Raw genomic sequence first — 18,321 nt, forward strand, 5'->3', positions numbered from 1 at the left:
CCCCAATATCCAGTGGCAGGGAGGAGGAATTTATTTCCTTCCCTATATTCTGGAGAACACCACAGATGCTTACTAAATGTTCTTTTTCTTCTTTCTTGGGTTTTTGGGCCAGACCCAGCTGTGCTCAGTTTTACTCATGGCTCTGAGCTCAGGTATAATTCCTGGCGGGGCTTGTGGGACCCTAGGCAGGATGGGGCTGGAACCCAGATCAGTTGGTATAAGGCAAGCACTTTATTCGCTGTACTATTTTTCCAGCATTGCGATCTTAATAAGAACACATGTCTCTACAGCCGCTTCACCCATTGCTAGTCTCAAGTTTCAGGACTTCTTCAATGTGAACAGTACTCAATTTCACCAGCCACTCTTGCTTTTTTCTCCAGCTCTTCAGAAAAATCACTACTTCCTTTCTGTGTCTATTAAGTGGTCAACCGATGATTATGGAGCATTTGTGCTAGGTGTAGGCTACTGTACAAGGGATCTACATTTCACAGAGTAACACAGGGTAGTGAGGGAACTGACCTGTATTCCTTCTCTGCACTATGCCCAGGGTGTCTCTGGGCACCATCACCCCTTTCTCACTACTCACTCAGAGCCTCAAGGTTCTCCTTCTACGTCCCCCCTCATAATGCTATCCACTGTGAGGAGCAGCAGATGAATGATGGCCCTCCAGAGAGAGGCCTCCATGGTCAGACCCATCTGACCAACGGGAAAGGAGAGAGAGAGCTGAAACTATACCTACCACATCTGTTTCTCCAACTGCTACCTGCTCAGAAAATCGGACCTTTGCTGGATGAGATCTCAGCTTGGCCTTCTTTGCAGCACTGATGAACGCAGACTTGGGGGACTAGAAAAAGAACAGAAGGCTGGTTAATTATCAAGTTCTGGGAATAACCTGGCTATTGCCACTTTGGAGTTCTGAGTTCTCAGAACGGGGACATGCTCCCGGCTGATCCATGAGTCGCTAAATCAGTGTTGGTGCCCTTGCAGGTGTAAGGCTATGCTAAGTACATCCTTTGCTGATTGATAAGCTCTGAAAAAGCCAGGCATGAATCAAATTTGGATAAACTGAATCCCATTATTAATGCTTTAGGCCTAGGGGAGTTGGCAAAAATTCTTTAGTAATAACATACAGTGAAATTTTATATGTTTGGCTTTGTAAAAAAATGTGAGATAAACCTAAATGGAGGTTTTTATTACATTCAAATATAAGTATCTCAAAGGATTTATGGGTATGATCTTATTCATGTCAGAGATAGGCCCTGCCCCTAGGAGAGAAGCTCATAAAATAGTATTTTAGATGTGGGAGAAAGGAAACTTACTACTGCAAAAAATTCAGTCACAATTTCTACACTGCTGGGGAATAGAGACATTGGGGATTTGATTTGATTTGATTTGATTCGGGGGGCTCCCAAGTGGAGCTTAGAAGGTTCGGAGATCCAACTGGTGATTCTCAGTCAGTTTGGCCAGTGGTTCAATGTAAAGGCATGAGGATGTGATGTTGCTCAGACTCTTTGGTGCTAGGGATTCTCTGGGCCACATTGACAGAGCTAGGGACCTGCAGGGCCACACCTGGTAGTGCTTAGAGGACCAGGTAGTAACAAGAATCAAAGTGGGTCACTTGCTGGCTAGGCATATGCACTAACTATTGAATTATCTCCTGGTCCCTGGCTTTGGGGATTTTATCCAGGTGCCCTGACTTTCTAATTATAGGCTCTCCATCACTATGTTTTTCTAGTTCTACAGGAAATGCTCCAAGAATCAGCTAGGCTCTTTAGTTCTTACCACTGGCCCCCATCACCAACTCAGCAGGACTCCTGGTTAGCAAAACACTGCAAACAAGCTTTAGTTTGGGGACTCTTTGGATTGAAGTTCAGCAGCCAGGAAATGTAGAAGTCCCGGGGAGGGGAGCCCTCGCCCTCATGCCTTCAGGGGTGTTCATTCACCAGGCTAAGAAATATGCAGAGGTAATATAAGAGGCAGGCACTGTTCTAGGTGAAAAGAGATAAAGCCAAGAATTCAGACAAAATTCCCCAGCCTTGGGGTCAGAGAGATAGTACAGGGGTTAAAGCACTTGCCTTTTACTCAACCAACTTGGGTTCGATCCCTGGCACCTTGGCCATGGGTCCTGAATCTTACTTGCCATGAGTGATCCCTGAGCTCAGAGCCAGGACTAAGACTTGAGTATCTCAAGGTCTGAATAAACAAACAAACAACTGGTCTGTGTAGTGCCTGATTTACAGGGGCATATTCACAGCAAACAATTACTTTTAGCAAAAAAAATTATAACTCTTAGGACAATTTGAATAGGGTAAGAGAATGCCCGGGAGAGTTAGTTTGAAAGAGGGTGGGAGTGATGGGAAGCTTCTTTTAGAGACAGGATATTCAGGGAAGACAGCTCCAAGGTGGCAACATTTAAGCAGAGACCTCAGTTCAGGGAAATGGCTCAAAAGGCTGAGTGCAGGCTTTGCATGTAGGAGCCTTGGGTTCCATCCCTGGCACTGCTTGGTCCCCTAAGCACTGAGCCAGGAGTAGACACTGAGCAGCACTGTGTCTGACTCCAAACCAAAACATGAATAAAATAAAGTAAAAAATAGGGGCTGGAGTGATAGCACAGCAGGTAGGGCATTTGTCTTGCACGCAGCTGGCCAGGGTTCGATTCCCAGCATCGCATATGGTCCCCCGAGCACCGACGGGAGTAATTTCTGAGTGCAAAGCCAGGAGTAATCCCTGAGCATTGCTGGGTGTGACCCAAAAAATAAAAATACAAAAAACACACAAAAAATAAGCAGACATGAAAGAAGTGTGAAAGAGCCTTTATGGAAGAAACAATGGGAGGAGGACTGGGCTGTGTGAGAAAGAGGCAGGAAGTCCAAAGCGAAAGTAGAACAATCAAAGAGGGAGCTTGTGCTTAGAAGAGCCAGCTGGGAGCTGCATCACATGAAACCTTGCAAGCCATTGCAAGAGCTTTGCATTTTACTCCACTGGAGGGTTTGGAGCAGACCAGGTCTGACGTGTGGCAAAAAGTCCAGGAGGGTATTCTGCAGAATATTTTCATATTATATCATAGTTGTTTATTACCATTGAGTTGATGGACTTCACTAAAGCACTGTGAGTTCTTTATAGAGCTTTATATCCTATGTTAGGGGCTGGATAGTGCAGGAGTTAAGATGCTTGCTTTGCATATGGCCGATCCCAGTTCTATCCCAGGCACCACATATGGGCCACTGAGCACCACCATGAGTGACCCCTGAGCACAGAGGTATGAGTAGCTCAAAAACTTGACCCAAAACCAAACCAAATTTTTTTTTAAAAAGGTAAGATTAAGTTTAGAAAATTTTGTTCCTTTGCCAGAGTACTGACACCGGAGGACTAAATCTTATAAATGAAAGGGTAATTTGAGACTGTTAATTTGATAGTGAACTTGTGAATTTTTTCTTATAACAGTGGTCATATATTAAAAATAGTCTGAAACAAAGTCAGTTGAAATAAAAATATTCATGACTGAAAAAAGAAGAGTACAGATGGGTAAAGGCCAAAGGAGGGATAAAGGCCAAAGGAGGGAGACCAGCGAGAAATCTACAGCAGTAGCATGGCATTAAGAGCTTGGGCTAGGATGGGCATCTAGAGATGCTGAGTGACAGAATTCAGAAGAGCTCTGAAGATAGAACCAAGATACTATGTGGATGGATTGAAATGTGGGGCATGAGAAAAAGAGAAGTTGGGGGTGTCTGAGATAAGAAAGAATTGGAAAAGGCGGGGGTTGTGTGGAATCAGGACTCTGAGGCCTGTTCAAACTGTCCCCTACCAGCTTTGGCACAGAGTCTGTGAGGTCTACAATAAAAAGGCCTTTGTGGTAAGCTCCCGAAGGTCCCTGCTTGCTGGGAAGGCAATACATTAAGCTATTTTCTGCCATTAACACTGCAGTTGAGATTCATTTACCAGATCAGCCACAGGAGAGTAGGGCTCTAAGATAAAGACACATCAGAAACAAACATCCTCATCAGGTCTTGGCCCATAGGTCCAATTGGGCTAGCTAGTGCCTTCCCCAAAGAGGGCAGACTGCAATAGCCACCTGTTCCACTGTGGTGCACTGTGGTGCAGGATTTCAGGCAGTAGGTCTTGGTCCTGACTACCTGGCAGAAACTTCCTTCTACTTTTGCAGGCCTCTCTAGTGGTGGTTAGAGGTCTGCTCCCAATCATACTGAGCCCAGGGCTATGGGCTGTGACACTCAGGAAAGGAGGTTTTGGGGGTGACCAGGGCTGATGCAAAGAGGGCATGAAGTGCCAAGAATTGAACTCAGGGCCTCTTGCATGCCAGGAATTCACTCCAATTCTGTGAGCTCTATCCCAGATCCCTGGAGAACCCTTTAAAACAAAACAATATACAAAACAGCCTTCATTTACTGTTGGTGAAAATGTTGTCTTATGCAACCCTTACAAAGAACAGTATAGAGGCTTCTCAAAAATATAAAGAATTGTGGGCTGGAAAAATAGTACAGTAAGTAGGGTACTTGCCTTACACACTGCTGACCCGGGTTTGATCCCCAGCACCCCATAGGGTCCTTGGGTGTCACTAGGATGGATCCCTAAGTGCAGAGCCAGAAGTAAGCCCTGAGAATAGCCAGGTGTGGCCAAAAAACAAGGGGAAAAAAGGAAGAATTGAGCTTTCATAAGATCCAGCAATTCCACTTCTTGGTATCCAACCTAAGAGTCTTAAAACATTGATTGGAAGAGATATTGGCATGCCTATGTTCATTGCAGTGCTTTTCATGCTAGCCAAGATATTGCCTTCCTGAGAAATTAACAGTATTTTAAGTCGTGATTCTTAAATTAAAAATATCAAAAATAAAGATGACAAACAAAAAAGTAAATAGATACATAACTATGGGAAGGGAAGGTCTGCTTATATAAGACATGGCTCACTGGACTGAAGCACATACTTTGTATGTGGGAGGCCCAGTGTTGAAGCCCAGCACCCCAGGTGCCCAAGCCCCAGTAGCAGTGACGCATAAACATCAAATCAGGAGTAGACCCCTAGCACTACTAGGTGAGGTCCCCAACCCTCCTTGAATTTTTAAAAAATTTTATTAGTGAAACACCATGAGGTACAGTTGTAGACTTACAAATTTTTGTGCTTGGGCTTCAGTTATGCAATGATTGAGTACCCATCCCTCCACCAGTGCTCATTCCCCACATCCAATGCTCCCAGCATCCCTCTCACCCTCCAACCCCCCATCCCACCCCACCCCTGTGGCAGGGCATTCCCTTTTGTTATTTATCTCCTTTTGGGTGCTGAGGTTTACAAAAGAGGCATTGAGTGGCAATCATGTTCGGTCTATAGTCTATTTTCAGCATGCATCTCGCATCCTGGGAGGATCCTCCCAACACCCTTTACTTGGTGTTCCTCTCTCTATCTGAGCTGCCTTCTCCCCCAGCATGTGGGGCTGGCCTCCAAGGCATGGAGTGAACCTCCTGGTACTTATCTCGGCTATTCTTGCCCAACCCTCCTTGAAAAAGACAAAAAATACCAAATGCATAAATTAAGTAAAAGCACAGAAGCCCCGGATCCATCCCAGACCAATGATACCTGAATTCCTGGGAGTGGGACTGGGTACAGAATTTTAAAAAATAAATGATTTTTGTCTGATTTTTTGGGGGGCCACACCTGGTGGCAATCAAGGGCTACTCCCAGCTCACTGATGAGGGAACCATGAGGCATACAGGATCAAATCTTGATCTCCCCTATGCATTCTAGCTTATGTTCCAGCCTGTTGAGCTTTCTCTTGAGCCTACAAAGGCTCATTTTTTATCACAATCCAAAGTGCTCAGAGATCACACCTGGTGGTGCTCAAGGGACAATATAGGGTGCTGGAGATCAAACCCAGACCGCCCATGTGCAAAGCAAGTGCCCTAGCCACTGTGCTATATCTTCGGCCCCCAAAGACTGATTTTGTTTTGTTTTGGCAATCAGTTTGATTTGAAATTGCTGTCATGGTTGGGAAGAGTTGAGTTAAAGGAATCGTAGATTTCTCATCCTGAGCCACAGGGACAATTTGTTGGCAGCAGATGTTAGAGCACAGTGAAATTCGGGCTGGAGATTGTTGCAGAGAGTGATTACAGTATTGATTGTTCATGGAAGTCAAGAAATGCCTTTGTGTATTGCACAGCCCAGTGCTCAAATCCTGGGGGTGGGGGACAGAAGGCTGTGGCAGAAGCAGAGGAAAGGAATAAGATAGAATGATTTGCAGCTATAGTCAGTCAGTCCCACCTGACTCCATCTTCATAGCAGTCCATGCCAAGTGCCACAAACATAAGGCAGATTGAAATCTTTCTTCTACTAAGGGTGACCCTCCTTTCTCTGACATTATCTGCCAGTGGATGATGCTCCCATGTTCAGTGTGTAACAAAGCAGCTCTAGAGACCTGAAAGTGCCATTTAGTATGTGCTCCATTTATACACATGACATAGAGGCCAAGGAAGAGGAGAGGGTTTATTCCAAGTCTCAATACATTGGGTACTGGAGCTGAAACCAGAACGCAGATATTCTGTGACCTAGATTAGCCATTATTCCACTCAGCAGGCTAAAGTCGGGAATCCATTCTCAACCTTTCAACCACTGGTTCGGGTTCTGCCTCAGCTTATTGAATGGTTTTGAACGCAGGAAGCACTCCCAACAGGTATCCTTTCCTGCATTTACCTACAGAGGGCGACAGTGCCTTTTTCTCACTACCCAAAGTCCCAGATACGATCTTGTCCTAGAGATACCACAGTAAACAAAAGATTCAGATATTTATAGGAGCAAAGTCATAAAGGAGAAACCAGAATTGCCAATATTTCCAGGGATTAAAATAATTTCCGGTGTCTGATTTAGAGCTATTTTCAGCTTGTCTGCACTTCATTCCTCATTGACCCTTGTCCTGCTGGTCTCTAAGACGCCATCAGATTCTCAGACTTCAGCCTTTATTGCTGATGGTGACTCATTCATTAACAGCTGGTCTCTGCTACATGTCACCGAGTCATGGCTAGCCTTATGCTTTAGACACAGGTGACTCCAGCTTCGCAATGTGATCCAAGGATTCTCAAAGATCTCCCCGCCCCAAAGAATCTTCAAACCTCAGCTATACTTGAAGTTCTTTTATAAGTCAAATCAGTGTGTATACAGTTACAAAGTTATTCATGGTTCGATTTCAGTCATACGATGTTCCAACAACACCCATCCCTTCATCAATGTACACTTTCTGCCACCAGTGTCCCCAGTTTTCTTCCTGTCCACTCGTCTCTCTGCCTCTATAGCAGACACTTCTCTCTCTTTCTCTCTCTCTCTCTCTCTCTCTCTCTCTCTCTCTCTCTCTCTCCTTTAGGCACTGTGGTTTGTAATAATATTACTGAGAGGTTACCAAGCGTATTACTTTATCTCCTTTCAGTACTCAGTTTCTGTCCAGAATGATTATTTCCAACTATCATTGTCACAGTAGTCCATTCTCTGTACTAACTGCATTCCCTCAAATGCAAGCTTCCTACCATAGACCAGTCCTCCTGGTTCTCATTTTAACTGTCTTTGGGTTTTATTTCCATACCATGTTATTTTATATCCCACAAATGAGTGCAATCATTCTATGTCTGTCTCTCTCCCTCCAACTCATTTCACTTGGCATGATACTCTCCATGTATACCCATGTATAAGCAAATTTCATAACTTTATTTTCTGAATGGCTGCATAATATTCCATTGTATAGATGTACCACAGTTTTTTTTTATCCAGTCATTTGTTCTCCAGCACTTGTTTCTATATTCTGGCTATTGTGAATAGTGCTGCAATGAACATAGGAGTGCAGATGACTTTTCTGCATTGTGTTTTTGGGCTACTAGGTGGGCACTGCTGAGAGCGGTATTTCTGGGTCATATGGAAACTCAATTTATAGTTTAGGAATGTTCATATTTCTCAAAAAGCCTGAACCAGTTGTATGCCTGAAGTTCTTAATAGTAGGCTGACCCAACTGAATAAAGATACTGAGAACTGGAAGGCCCTGGTTAACATGTGAATGTTGAAAAATAACCAACACACTCCCAGGGGCTAGCAGACTATGGACCTTCATGGGCCAAATATTATCTACCTCCTGTTTTTGTCAATATAACTTTGGATCACAACAGTGATCTGTCTTTAAGAACTTCCCTATGGTTGTTTTTCTACTACCACCCATATTCCTACAAAGCCCAAAGAACTTACTATATGGTCCTTCATGGAAACAGTTTGCTGACTCCTGCACTAACCTTTTAGCATAAACTTACAGTGAGTTTTTCTAACACTTGACTGGTAAGAATCACCTGGGAATACTTGTTAAAACAACAAATTTCCAGGTCCACAGCATACTATGAGGGTAGAGTTCAGGAACTGATATTATTGAAAATGTCCTAACAAATTAAGCAGAGATTGAGTACCTCAACGTTGGGACATCTAAGATCTTCATTGACCCCATTTTTCCTTCAAGCAGCTGGGCGTCTCATTATACAAAAGTCACCCTTTCTGGCTAAAATGAATTTTGGACTAGAATTGCTAAGTGCCTCTGGGGTCCCTTCAAGCTCCTTAAAGCAAATATGGAACCAGCAGTGGGGAAGAATAAGCAATAGAGAGTCTAGCTCACCTTCATGACTGAATTCAGGAGCTGGGGATTCTTAGATCATTTTAAAATTTGATGGCTCTATTAGTGCAGATTCCAGTGCTGTGTTCACTCAGAGTTAGGCTAGAATCATACAGATGGCCAAACACTGAGTTCATAGTAGAACCCCACTAGGATAATGGTGAAAGGATATTAAGATGAGACTTGGATACCTGTTCTACTTTCTGTTGGCCTGCTGTCTTTGACACCTCGCCTGCTTATAAACAATTCCCACAGCAACCACTGTGGGAGCCTGACACACTGCAGGGCCATAATGATGTCATCAGAAAACAGATAAGTCTCCCTAGAGGGTATTCTTTCCCATACTCAGGGCTGTCCAGAGGCAAAGATGTGCTTTCCCTAACTTCCAAGTCCCCCTTCCTACACCTGCCTTGGGCTCCCGGCCACACACAACCTTCATTCCTTATCTACCAGCTAGCAGCTCCTTAGACACACTGGCCTCCTTCCCAATTCTGTGCCCACCTCATGCTGTCTTGTCACCATCGGGTACTTTCTTTGGACCCCAAGAGACACACTGGCTCAGTGAAATGGCATCTCTGAATGCCAATCTCAAAATCGATCCTGAATCCTCTCCATCTCTCCCCCACCACTACAAGTTCCCACAGGCCTCCTTCTTAATCCACAGTGGTGTCCCTCATTCCTCCAATCAGGCTCAAACAGGAGAGATGGTACTCTGTAGTAATGCAGTGACTCATCAACTTGGCAAATATGGTTTGAGTACTTACCAATTATCAAGCACTATACCTAAGAAGCTCATTGGAAAACTATTCTTCTGCAGTGGTTACTATTTTATACAGTAGATGGCTATACGCAGAAGAAATTCAGGTTTTGGGGGTATAGACTAGAATTTCAGAATCTAGGGTTTCATCTAAAGTTACTTGCTTGCTGGAAATTACTGCTTGCTTAGAGGCATCATTTATGCAACAACATGGTCCTTCATCTGTTTAAAAATATTTATTAAGGACATACTGTGTGCCAAGGTCCCAGGGTATTCATTTAGTCATAGGGAATTGTTGGTCACTCAAAGATCAGCTACAGGAACACCTGTGTTCAGGGTGTAGCTCAAGTTGTGGAGCAAAAGACTTGAGTTTGATCACCTAGTGGTTCAAAGCACCACTAGGTGTGAACTATCAGGCTCACTAAGCCCATACCGCAGGAAGTAAAGTGCTCTGTGAAAGAGATTACATGTTTATAATTATGTTGGTGACATTGGATCATCAAGGAACCTTTTAAAAAGACCAATCCATGGGCTGGAGAGATAGCTAAACAGGTTGGTGTACATGCTTTACATGGTGGAAACCCAGACCCAGGTTTGATTACTGCCACCACCACATACCTTCAAAATATGGTCTCTAAACAAATAAATAAAAGACCAATTCACAGGTGCCATCCCTAAGTGTTGCTAACATTTTTTTCTATGCCAGAGATTGAACCTAGGGCCTCATAGATGTATATTCTTTATCACTGAACTACAAAGCTTTTTGCTCCTTAACTTTGAATAACTCTTCTCAAGTGGTTCTAATATATAAGCAGGGTTGAGAACCACTATGTAATATATAACATAACCACTCTATATTATATAATATGATACAACCACTCTATATTATATCATATATATCATATAAAACCACTCCATATTATATCAGTTACAGGATGTAAGAGCTGGAAGGATCCTTCAAGATGATTTGGTTTCATGTTCCTCATGGGTATTCTCACAATAAATTGTAGCTCTTATTAATAATCAGATTCCTGGGCTGTAGTCTCCACCTATAGGAGATTGCCCTCTGGAAGAAGGGGTAATGAAACTTTAACATGCTGAGAGTGGAGAGGAGGGAGCAGTCTCCATACACCAAATAAGATGCCAGGTGCCCACTGTGGCCACAGGACTTTGCTCTGTGGTGCAGGAAACATAACACTAAACATATGCAAGGACTCCTCAAACAGCTTTCATTCAGCTTGAGAAAGAATGGTTCTTTAGTTGACTCTTGTTCTTTAGTTGACTCTTGTTATTCAGAGTAGGCAGATTCTACAAAGTTACTTTATACTCACTGTATCCTGAACTGTATACTTTATACTGTATACCTGAACTTTATACTCACTGAATCCTGAACCCTTGTCCCCAGGAGTGATCTGTGTGTATCTCACATAGATATTATAATCACTTAAATTCTAAAACAACGCATCAAGGTGTATTCTGTTTTCTTTATTTCACTGGGAGAAAATGAGGTTCTGCAGTATTAAGGTATTAAGTGACTTGCCTGAGGTCATTACAATAACAGGGGCCAGAGTGGGGACTGGGTCCAGTGTCAGAGCTTCTTGTATAAAGCTGTACTGCCCCCTGCTGTCCTGGTGCTTTGCCCCCTAGTATGACAGCTGAACTGAGAAGGCAGAGATGGTACGGCCTGAGTTGGGCATGTGTGCATTGGGTAACTCAAATTTTTCACTCTCAATGCATGTCTGCAAATGAGCAGGGAAGTGCTGTGTGTATTGATTTTTGTGTTACAAATAAATTTCAGGCAGTAGGCAAATTTGCAAACATGGAATCCGTAAATAATAAAGGTCAACTCTACATGGAAATAAGGCTGACATTCAGTTGGGATGAACTGTATCCCCACATGTTATAAAAATGATGAGGGATACTTTCATAGTGACTGGTGAGGAGCCACTGCCTTAAGCTTCCTGGGTTCCACTGACCTGATTGTTCCTCCAGGACCTCCTTGTAAATGATCATCTGGAGCATTAAAACTGGGCACATGAAAGTGCTTTCTAAGACTCTGATCCTGCACCTATGAGAGGCTCACAATTTGAATAGATGGATGCTACTATACAGGCTGTTCATTGTTTTCATTATCAAACCTGAGCGTATGTGCTTACCTGCTTCTTTGCTTCAAGAGTTTAGAGAGTAGAAGGCCAATAAGCAGAATGTAAACTATGAGGGTAGGAACCCTGTCTGCCCTATGCACTGCTATCTACCCATCCTAGAAGACTACCTATAAGAGTAGGAATTCAATAAATGTTGATGAGTGGATGACTAAAGTATACTTTTATTGAGATAACTTAGCCTGAGGTGTTAGGAAGACATGAGTCTCAAGTCAGGATTTAAGGAAACAGACATGTATTAGAAGAAGTGCAGGGACACAGAGTGGCAAGAGCTAAAAAATTTACAATGGGGGAAAGGAAAGCAGCTTGGCTGTGGCAGAGGGGCCATGGATGGGACATATGGAGCCATCAGAATGCGAATTGGGGCAAGGGAATGTTTGTGGCACTGGGATGGAAGAATTGAGACAGAGAAGGAGAAAGTATTAGGTTCTTCATTCTAAGTTTGGATACTTGAGTTTAGTTTAGGATGCTCTGATGGCTGGAAGTTGGGTTTCCCTCATTTCATTAACAAATATTTATCAAGTGCCACTAGGTCCCAAGAGTTGGGGATACAGCAGTGCGAAAAAAGCAGTCCCCTACACTCATGGAGCTGCATTGCAATCAGAGATATAGATAATTAAAAAACCTCAGTATGTAGTGAGACTGGAGTGATAGTACTGTGTTCATTTGTCTTGTACAGAGCCAACCCGGGTTCAATCCATGGCATCCCATATTGTCCTTGAGCACCACCAGGAGTAACTTCTGAGTGTAGAACAAGGAATAAGCCCTGAGAATCACTCGGTGTGGCCCCAAAACAAGCCAAAAATCATCTCAATATAATATTTCATGGGAATGTAAGATTCTATAGTCACTCTGGACAATAGTAATTCAATTAAATCCACACTTAATAACAGATGAGCCAGCAATTGCACTTGTTCCAGAAAAAAATCAAAACATATATTCATAAAATTCTTGAACAAAAGGGAATGCCCTGCCACAGAGGCAGGGTGGGATGGCGGGATGGGGGGTGGGAGGAATGCTGGGACCTGTGGTGATAGAGGATGGGCGCTGGTGGAGGGATGGGTACTTGATCATTGTATAACTGAAACCCAAGCACAAAAATTTGTAAGTCTATAACTGTACGTCGTGGTGTTTAACTAATAAAAAAATTTTAAAAAATTCTTGAGCATAAATGTTTGTGGGCTGGAGTGATAGCACAGCAGATAGGGCGTTTGCCTTACACTCAGCCAACATGGCCAACCCGAGTTCGATTCCTCCGCCCCTCTCGGAGAGCCCACAAGCTACCGAGAGTTATCTCACCCGCACGGCAAAGTCTGGCAAGCTACCTGTGACGTATTTGATATGCCAAACACAGTAACAAGTCTCACAACGTTACTGGGCCCACTCGAGTAAATCGATGAACAATAGGAGGATCGTGACCATGAAATATTTGTAGCAACTTACTTGATACTAGCCCCCAAATGGAAGCAACTGAGATATCCTTCAATATGTGAAAATGAAACTGTGGTACATTCAAATTGTGGAACACAATGGAATACCACTAAGCTATAAGCTATGGATATATCCAACAACTTGGATTAATATCAAGGGCACTATACTAAGCAAAATACAAACAAAAAACCCCCACAAAAACCTAAAAGCAAAAACCCAACAGGTTACATACATGTCTTATTTCATTAATATAAGTCTTTATTTTTGTTTTGTTTTGAAGGCATATCTGGTAATTCTCAGGACTAATTCTTGGTTCTGTGTTCAGAGATCACTCTTGGTGGTTCTTGGAGAGACCATATGTGTTTCTGGGGATTATATTGGGGCCATCTGAGTGTAAATTAAGAGCCTTAATCCCTGTATTTTTGTCTCTAGCCCAATATTCTTGAAATGATCAAACTACTAAAATGGAGAATGAATTGCACTTGACAGAAATTGGGGTTAGAGGGAAATGTGCATGATGTTAAAAGATCGATATGTGATGCCTTTTAGTGATACAACTGTCCAGTTTCTTGACTGTGTTGGTAGATATATGAATCCACATATGGGATAGACTGGTAATGAATCTTATATAAACACTGAATTTATGTCAGTGTCTTGGTTTGATATGGTAAGATATTTTTTGCTATGTAAGAGGTAACCACTGGAAGAAATAGGGCCAAAAATTACCCGGGGCATCTCTACCAGCTTTATAACTTCCCGAGAATGCACAATTATTTGAAAATAGAAGGATAAAAGCCTATTTAAGATCTGATGAAATAATGAAGCAGTAGCTGGCAATAATGACATGTCAGTGCTCTCTCAGGTAATAGTGGAAAGACTCCAAAATAAAGTGAGATTCAAAGAGAACTGACATAAAAAATAACCACGGTGGGGCTCTGAACAGAGTGGGGAATTCAAACCACACAAGTATGTTTTGACAAGAGATCTGGAAGCTGTTTTCATGAGAAGTGATTGGGAAGTCAGGGCTAACTACCCACTGCCTAAAGGATGGGGGCAGTAAAGGTGCTGAGAGAAACAAGTTGATAACACTCAATAAGGGGGCAGAATTTGCCTGCCCAGAGACAGAGACTAGCAACTGAGAATTACAACTGAGGTACAGATGCTAATGTGTATCTGTGTGTAGTGTATATGTGTGTATGTGTGTGAAAGAGAATCTGTGTATGTCTGAGCATGAGATCTGACACAGAAATTGGCTTTGGAATGTGGGAAAAGGCAGTTAAGGATACCGCTTGATAGGAAGCCCCTCTCTCTAATGGGGGAATCTATGTTCCACACCTATACACAACCAATATGTATATATATATATATTATTTTTGTATTGGGGAGCCTCCAAAATGGTGCTCGGGATGTCTGGGGTCCCCACCAGTGACTCTTGGACAACTGGTATAGCGGTTTGGTGCAAGGGCTTGAGGTTGGGGGGCTGTTCTGTCCCTGAAGCACTGGTGATAGCCTGGGCCACCCTGGTTCAGGAGCCTTCAGAGACACACCTGGCAGTTCTGGGGTCCTCCAGGGCTTCTTGGGGAAACCATGTGGTGTTGGCAATCAAACTTAGGTTGGATGCATGCTAGGCATGTACCGTAACCAATGTAGCATCTCCCTGCCTCTGTAGAGAAATACTGTGCATCTTTGGGAAATCTTCCTCTCCATCTCAGCCTTAGAAAGCCTGCTCTCGCCCTCAAGGTACACACAAGTGCAGACCTCTTTATGAAGCCCCCCCCCATTTCATCTTTGTGATCTCCAACAAGGAATGACATTTGTACCTATATGAACATTGCAGCACTGAACAAGAGCCAAAACCTGGAGACAACCCAAGTGCCCTAGAACAGATGACTGGTTAAAGAAACTTTGGTACATCTACACAATGGAATACTATGCAGCTGTCAGGAAAGATGAAGTCATGAACTTTGGTTATAAATGGATAGACATGGAGAATATCATGCTAAGTGAAATGAGTCAGAAAGAGAGGGACAGACATAGAAGGACTGCACTCATTTGTGGAGTATAAAACAACATAACATGAGGCTGACACTTAAGGATGGTAAATACATGGGACAGGAAGATTGCTCCATAGCTAGAAGCCTGCCTCATGAGCAAAGGGAAGAATGCAGCTGGAATAGAGAAGGGATCACTAAGAAAATTAATAGCTTGAGGAACCTGTTGGGATGAGAGATGTGTGCTGAAAGTAGATAATGGACCAAACATGATAACCTCTCAGTATCTGCATTGCAAACCATAATGCCCAAAAGTAGAGAGAGAGAGTATGGGGAATATTGTCTGCCATGGAGGCAGGGGGGAGGGTGGGAAAGGGGGGTATACTGGGGATATTGGTGGTGGGGAATGTGCACTGGTGGAGGGATGGGTGTTTGATCATTATGTGATTGTAACCCAAACATGAAAGCTTGTAACTATCTCACAGTGATCAAATAAAATTTTTAAAAAAGAAAAAAAAAAGATAGGACACATCCTGTGGCAATAGGATGGGAGTAGGACATTATACTGGTGTGCAGGACAGTGTTGGGAATCTTGGGAAGGGGCAGCCAGGTTGGAGACGGAATGAATGCTCCAGATATTGCACATGAAGTTTTTGCATGGGGGGTTGTATATGAATTAAGAGTGCTGTTAAGTAACCACCAGGGGGAGAGTTCAATCAACTGGGACTCCTGAACCCAACTCTTGAGGAGAAGGTTTTAATAAGTGACTCTTACAGAAGCAGATTTAGGAAACACAGTTCTAGTTTAAGCCCCCTAATTTACTGCTGAGGTGAGGAAACAGGTTCAGGAAAGGGATCTGACTTACCATAGAAACACAACCATTTTGTGACTCTACCAGGACAAAGATAAACCTGTTTGTCTTCCAACTTTATATTAAATCCCACACATAGAGTACTGATTCTGAACCATTGTACACAATTTGCTAAATAACTATATGAGGGGATAAATGGGATCAGAGACCACAATCTGCAAGAATTACAGAAGGTGCATACTGGAAGATAACTTTTGATGGGTAAGAGTTAGAAAGAGTTAGAATGTATGTCTGGAACTGCACAATGGGCAGCAGGAATGGGTAAAGCAGAGGGTACAGGTCCAAACATAGTACTCTAAAGACCCTCAAAATCCTCTAGCCTTGAACTTAAGAGGATGCAAGGTGTTCAGAAGTTATTATTTTTCAAAAAGATTGAATTCATTTGCTTTAGTTTTGGGGCCCTACCCATAATTTACTCCTGACTCTGTGCTCAGGGGTTACTCCTGGTGGAGCTTGGGGGACCATGTGAGGTATGGGAAATTGGACACAGGTTGACTGCATACAAGACAAGTGCCTTACACACTGCACTATATCTACAGCCCCTGGAGTTATTCTAATTCAGTCCTGGCTCCTTGACATGTTGGTGCTAGTTTCTCCCCCCTCCCGTCTCTGTCACTGTCCAACATGGTATTCTCTCATCTTAGTCAGAAGGGAGGGCAGGTGGCAAAAAGGTTCACTCACCGGGTGAATGTGCAGAACTGTAAGAACAACGAATTCCTTAGCACTCCTAGAGAGAGAAGAGGGAAGAGAACAGCAGTGTATCATGTACAAGTTTTTTTTCTATTCATCCAGCACAAGAAGCAATGCCAGAACTTTCCCATGGGCTGTATTTGGGTATATGAATTAGGACAGAGGGCAATCTGAATATCTGCATGGTGGCCTCACCTCCCATCATTTGTGGTGGCTGACATAAAACATTGAGAAAAGTTCACACAGGCAGCTGAAGATGAAATTACCATTACCTCTGGGGTTATTATTTTTCAGGTATTTTTAATTAAATGCTCTTCCTCACATTCTCTTCATAGAAATCCCTAAACCTTAGGAGAAATTTTATCTGTAGACTAGAAAATTCTCAAGGAAAACCAACAGCTTGAATTATGGAACTCAAAGGGCATACCGTCAAAGACTTGGGAACCATGTACCATGATTATTGGCAATTTGGTATTTAAGCAAGAAGAGAAATTCAAAGGAAAAACCCAAAGGAGGTCATTTGGTCATCATGACTCATACTCAGCAGATTTGTTGTAATTGAAGGACCAAAAAAATGAGAGCCGGGGACCAACAGATGGAAACCAAGACTCTTCAGATAGCAAATATTCAAAAGGATGAAGAATCTGAAACTCTTCTGACAAGAATTCTGTCAATGATCAAATAGGCTGTGAGGTATAAGATTTCCCTCTCAGGAATACATAGGCCTTTACAAGAATTAAAAGAATTGGAAAGAGTTTGCCTTGAAGGAGCTCCCCTTTCTGCAGGTCTTTTTCAAATGTTGCTGGGAACAAAGGTATTCAAGAAGCGTCAAAAATGCCCTTGATTCTGATTATTTGAGAAAGGCAAGGCCCCTGCTCAAGGACTTGGAACATTTCCCATATTCAGTGAAGCAAAGTCCAGGGTTGAATCAGCTTCAGGGACTAAGAAGTTCCCTGGAGAAGAGCGAGCTGTGTTCCAGGGAAAACACTTGGGGAAAACCTGACTCCTGAACAGGGCAGGGGATGAGAGTAAATTAGATTACATGACTTATAATTCAAAGTTCTCACAATAATTACAACTTTCCCCCTTTTTCTACTCTGTTCCACACACTGGCTTCTCCCCTCCTCCCTGAACATATCAGCCTTAATCCTGCCTTCAGATCTTTGCACTGGCTCTTATCTTTTTTTCCCAGTATCTTTGCCTCCTTTAAGTCATTCTTTGTCACCTTGTCAGTTGAGCCCACACAAGGCACACTAAAGTTGTACTCTGCATCCATCCACTCTGCTCAGTACTTTTAAGCTTATTTACTTTACTTCACTTTCTTTTTTGCTTTTTTTTTAGGGGTGGGGCACACCTGGCAATTCTCAGTGGTTACTCCTGTCCCTTCACTCAGGAAATACTCCTGGAGGAGTTCAGGGGACCATATAGGATGTCTGGGATTGAACATGGGTAGTGGGTAAGTTGCGTGCAAGGCAAGTGCCCTACTCATCATACTATCTCTCTAGTCCTCTACTTCATTTTTTATACTTGAATACAGTCATCAACTTCTAGTATACTACATCTTCACTTTCACCACATGCAATAGCTTATAGCGTGTCTTCTACTAGGACATAAATTCCAATGGCATTGGTTCTTGTATGACTTAGTGACTGCTACATATTCAGTGCCTAGAAATGTGCCTGCTATGTAGGAGAAACTATAATAATAATTGATTTAAAAATAAGTGAATGATCTACTGGCCTCTGAGTTAACAAAGTACTCTCTCCTGTCTTGACTCTAA

At 42.9% G+C, this 18,321-nt stretch overlaps 1 protein-coding gene across 1 annotated transcript in view; it reads right to left on the reverse strand.

The window, feature by feature from the left end:
- FRMPD3 (FERM and PDZ domain containing 3) overlaps positions 1-18,321 on the reverse strand; it is a 78,043-nt gene that overhangs the window by 53,511 nt on the left and 6,211 nt on the right. Inside the window, exons 4-5 of the mRNA XM_056125715.1 lie at positions 16,533-16,578; positions 740-844 (exon numbers count right to left, since the gene is read on the reverse strand). Of these exons, the coding sequence (XP_055981690.1) occupies positions 740-844; positions 16,533-16,578 (151 nt within the window). The remainder of the gene's footprint in view (positions 1-739; positions 845-16,532; positions 16,579-18,321) is intronic.

Source organism: Sorex fumeus, unplaced genomic scaffold (assembly GCF_029834395.1).
Source record: "Sorex fumeus unplaced genomic scaffold, SorFum_2.1 ptg000058l, whole genome shotgun sequence".
In the NCBI taxonomy this organism is placed as follows: Eukaryota; Metazoa; Chordata; class Mammalia; order Eulipotyphla; family Soricidae; genus Sorex; species Sorex fumeus.